The sequence below is a fragment of the Halichoeres trimaculatus genome, unplaced genomic scaffold, assembly GCF_033239565.1.
Source record: "Halichoeres trimaculatus isolate MK-OKI-2021-1 unplaced genomic scaffold, fHalTri1.1 fHalTri1_scaffold_6, whole genome shotgun sequence".
NCBI classification, from domain to species: domain Eukaryota; kingdom Metazoa; phylum Chordata; class Actinopteri; order Labriformes; family Labridae; genus Halichoeres; species Halichoeres trimaculatus.
In genome coordinates, this window is record NW_027437184.1 from 36,550,841 (window position 1) to 36,555,281 (window position 4,441).

Genomic DNA, 4,441 nt, shown 5'->3' on the forward strand with positions numbered 1-4,441 from the left:
TAGTTCCATTACTTGGACCGTGAACCTCCCTCTGGGAAACGAAGCGATAGCCATGAGCTCCAGTTATTTGCTCCTCCAGCGGCCGTCCCCCGGAGCTGTCCGGTTGTCACAGCGGCCCCCATCGAGCAGCAGCTCGGACTCAAACACAAGGTATACACCGCTCTCATGTTTTCATTTTGATCGTTCGCTTAAACTCCGGTTTATTCCGTGTATAGCTGCGGACGAGGCTTAACTATGGGGGCTCTGTTTAGCTGTGTACCACAGCGGGTTATCGTCAGTTTCACTCACCATTCACAGCGATAGTAGAAACACTCATCTGGTTTCACACCGCTATGCTAAGCTAATGCTAACGTGTGCACCTCACCTTCTTTCAGACTCCCTCCATACAAAGTGTGTGGTTAGACTGATATCAGAATATATCTGATATATATAAAAAAATCTTTAGTTTGTATTCCCCCTATTCTGGCTTGTCCAATTAGCTCTGCTGTGTGTCCTCTCTCTGCAGACAGAACTCCCTGTGGAGGCCGTGGTTATCCAGCGGAGACCGACCCCGCAGCAGACCGTCCTGTGTAAGTTACTCTAGGATCAGTCAGGGGTCAGCGTTTCTGTCAGAGACAGACTGAGCTGAACCTCACATCCATCATCGCGCTCCATCACTGCTCGCAGTCTGGCTGGCAGGAGATCAGGGGCCTTAGGTTTTGAACTGTTGGTCAGATCATTGAAGAAGTGGGTTTAAGAAAACGTGAGGATATTTTTCATCATTTATGATTTTAATCTTATTTTTAAAGTGATCTCCTGATGAGTCACTAACACCAATAAAGATTAGATGCAGTTAAACTTGTTGAGTCTCTCCCAGCTGACTGTCGAACACCATACGTGACTTCAGTGTTTTAGCTGCATCTTCACATTGAGACTCATCCTGTTTTTTAACATGGGTAGGATGCTTAAAAAACATACACAGAGCATGCTAAAGACTGTTGCAGGAGTCTGCAGATGTTAAGCAGTGAACTGTCTCTCAATACTGATTTTAGAGAGCGATTATAACCACTGACAAGTCCTGGATCTTACAGGGACTTCAGGGGGGTGTAAAGAGGAGGAAATCTCTCTGTTTGATCCCTGAACATGTTGTGTTTACATGGACATGTGCTCATGTCCTTTGTTTGTCTCTCTTCAGCTGTACTCTCAAGCCATGGCAATCAGGCTGCTGCTCATCAGATGGGAAACTTCAGGCTTTCCAGCACCCTGTCAGGTCAGTGTCCACTCTGTTGTCATTGGGTTAACACTTTGTACGTTTCCTTTGTGTACTTCAATACATGGGGCGTAAAACCCAGCCCCAGTCAGCTTCAGAGCCATGTGTTTGTAACATTTATCCTCTCCTCTGTTAGACTATTCTGGCCCAAATCCAAGTCCTTCGATTACCTGTACAGCGACGGGGAAGCCCTGCTAAGGAACTTCCCTGTTCAAGCAACGATCAGTTTTTACGAAGAGACGGATAGTGAGGATGAGGACGATGATGAGAAGAACTGGGAGGAGGACAGTTTACACAAAAGAGAGCCTCAAACAGAGGTCTCATTTCACATCCTGCAGCTAAGTGGCTGCCCCATGCTGGAAACAAGGCAGAGACAAAACCAAGAGACTGCCCCTTTTCAGCTCTCACTGGTGTCACCTGCCTGGTCCTCAGTTTGAGGATTTGGACACACTGCTGTGTTCTTGCTGTAAAACAGGACGTTTGCCTGGTGTTTGCTCTGAGTCTGTGTCTAAGAGCCCCTTTGGCAGGTCCAGAAAAAAGCTGCTGAGGTGCTTTGTGCATGGATTCCTCTGGCCTCTGATTGGGCCTTTTTGATTGTAATCCTAATGGCTGTTACTAGTCATGAGATGTCCTTCCTATCACATGACCCTCCCCTAGAGAAAGCGCAGACTGAGCTGCCTGACCCTAAACTCTGAAAACAGCATGTCTATCATGGATGCTGGCTGTTATTGGAGCTCTAAAAACTCTTCAAAGCATGCTGCTGCTGCCTTACAGTGCAGTACAGAATGTAATCGTGATATTTGATATGTGTGTCCAGAGATCTGTGTCCATGTCAGACCCCCTCTGGTTATCTTAGTGTTGCACACCTGCTGAATGCCTGGAGATTCTGCTCTGTTGTTGTGTGGTTGTGTGCTGACCGAACAGAGTGTGCTTCTCTGTCCCACGTTGGGACACATGAATGTTTACAGTCATTCTCAGGGTCTGATTCCTCTCCTCCCTGTACATAGAATGTTTCTGCACACTCTTTAATTTATGATGTTCATAACTTGTACATTAACACATCGTCACATTGACCAATTTGTTTATACTTTTTGCATCAGTCTCACTGTGTCCAAACAGGGCTGACAGAAATAAAACAAGCTATTTTGAGAACATTTTTCACAACAGTTGTCTTCTTTCACCAAGCAGTGGATGAGCTTTCCCCTTTCCTCTCTTCTGTCTTCAACCTTTGAAGTTTATATAAGTCTCCTGATGTGTCTGAGAGTGAAAGTCGGCTCGGTGTTTGTCAAGAGGAGGGAGAAAAAAGGTATAGACTGGGAAAGTTGGAGATTCAGTATTTAATTGTTATGTTAATGATGTTTGAATATGTTTTAGTAGGCACACCCACTCATCACACAATGCACTCATACACAATACAGATAATTTAACAAAACCCAGCAGGGAGGCAAAAAGAGTTGGTCAGCAGGATTAAACACCATGTTGCCACTTCACAGTGCCATGTTTGACCTTTCAGTGTCAGCTCTTTCTATCATTACAGAGCAGAATTCACCAATCATGAATTGTTCACTAACCAAGCAACATGCGCTGGGGCCCAATGCATTGATTAAGTGACACAGCATAATCGATAATGATAATTATTCATTATTATTATTATTAATGTGTGTGGTGTGATTATTACAGTAACAGACAACTAAAGAAACAAAAACTTTACTGTCATAAAATGGGTCTTTCCTTTTATTTAACCTTTGTCCAAGCAGGAAGAGACTTGTTGAGATTAAAAATCTGTCTTCCAAGACTGTCCTGCCCAAGACAGTCAGCAGCACAGTTACATTTTCACAACAGACAGAAACACACATTATACAACCGGCACAACATGTACACATAGCTCCAGGATTTAAAACATCATACAACACAATACAAGACAAGACACCTGCGGACAGATGCATCTGCCTCCAAATCATTCATGATCTGTTCCATAGCTTCCAGAGAGCACAGTTCTCAATGTTTCAAGTCATTCTAACAGACAGATCAATCAAGCTAGAGGGGTCAACAAACTGAAAGCTTTTTTGCCAAGTTTAGTCCTGATCCTCGTAACAGATACTACTTAATGATCCTGTGAAAGAAGACCACGAGTTCCTGCTCTTTTTGTTACAATCTAGGTGAGGAGAAAAGAAGGAAGTAGACCTTACATTTAGGACGCGGGTCACACTGGCCATCCAAACCATGCCGCCCCCCCCCCCCCCCCCCCCCCACCCCCACCCCACCCCCCCCCCCCCCCCCACCCCCGCAGCACATTCCCCAGCTGTCCTGTACCCCTACATGAGCCAGACTTTAGTGGGATTTTTTTTTTTTTTTTGGGATATATTTTTAGTTACAAACTGTAAGGCACACAACAGATCATATCCAATCACATTGTGAACATTCGGTTGAGTAGGAAAGGTAACATTAAAAAAACATTATACAGAACAGTGTATAGTCAATAAAGAAATAAATCAAATTAAGGAGGGAAAAAAACATTTATTTAATTCAGGTTCAAGGGTCAATTAAATTATAATTTTGTATTTGATTTGATTGAAACTCATGAATAAAACCTTTAAATGCAGGTGGGGACTTTAAAAATTTAGAGTTATGTATGTAATGTTTTGCCAGTATAAGGATTACATTAACCAGCAAGTTGTCTGATCCGTTTTTCAAAACCATTCCACATAAAATATCTACATGTGATTCTAATTTAATTTGTATATTCTTTCTCTCCAACCATAGCTGGATCTGGGACCAAAAGTTTTGAACACATTTGCATTCATAAAAAATATGACATGTGGTTTCCACTTCATTTTTACAAAAGATACATTCATTTCTGTCAAAATTAAATCTTAGTCTTAAAAATTCACTCAAAGGATATATGTTGTTAATAACTTTAAAATGAATTTCCTTGGATTTTGGAAGTATGGGATACTTCAAATATTCTGTTCTTAACTTTTTAACCTTAACCGAGTCATAATCTTTAAGATCTTGGGTTCTACTGTACTGTTTTGAATAAAGCTCATCAGTTATTATTTGTCTAATGAACTTGTTATTATATTTTTGTCAAAAAAAGTAAATGACCTATACGGAAACTCGGTAATCTGCATATTGAATTGGAGTGAATAATCACCTCTTTAGCTAACAGCATGAAAGGTTTTGGAATAGCAT

General features: G+C 42.0%; 1 protein-coding gene across 1 annotated transcript; it reads left to right on the forward strand.

Annotated features, from left to right (window-relative positions):
- Positions 1–552: 552 nt before the first annotated feature.
- Positions 553–3,424, forward strand: LOC141791257 (protein ripply1-like; the record flags this gene model as incomplete). The annotated part of the gene is given in 4 exon segments (XM_074671536.1): positions 553–569; positions 1,175–1,249; positions 1,386–1,538; positions 1,540–3,424. Coding segments are annotated over 4 exon segments (297 nt in total), but the record flags the coding sequence as incomplete, so codon positions are not given.
- Between the last annotated feature and the right edge of the window lie 1,017 nt (positions 3,425–4,441).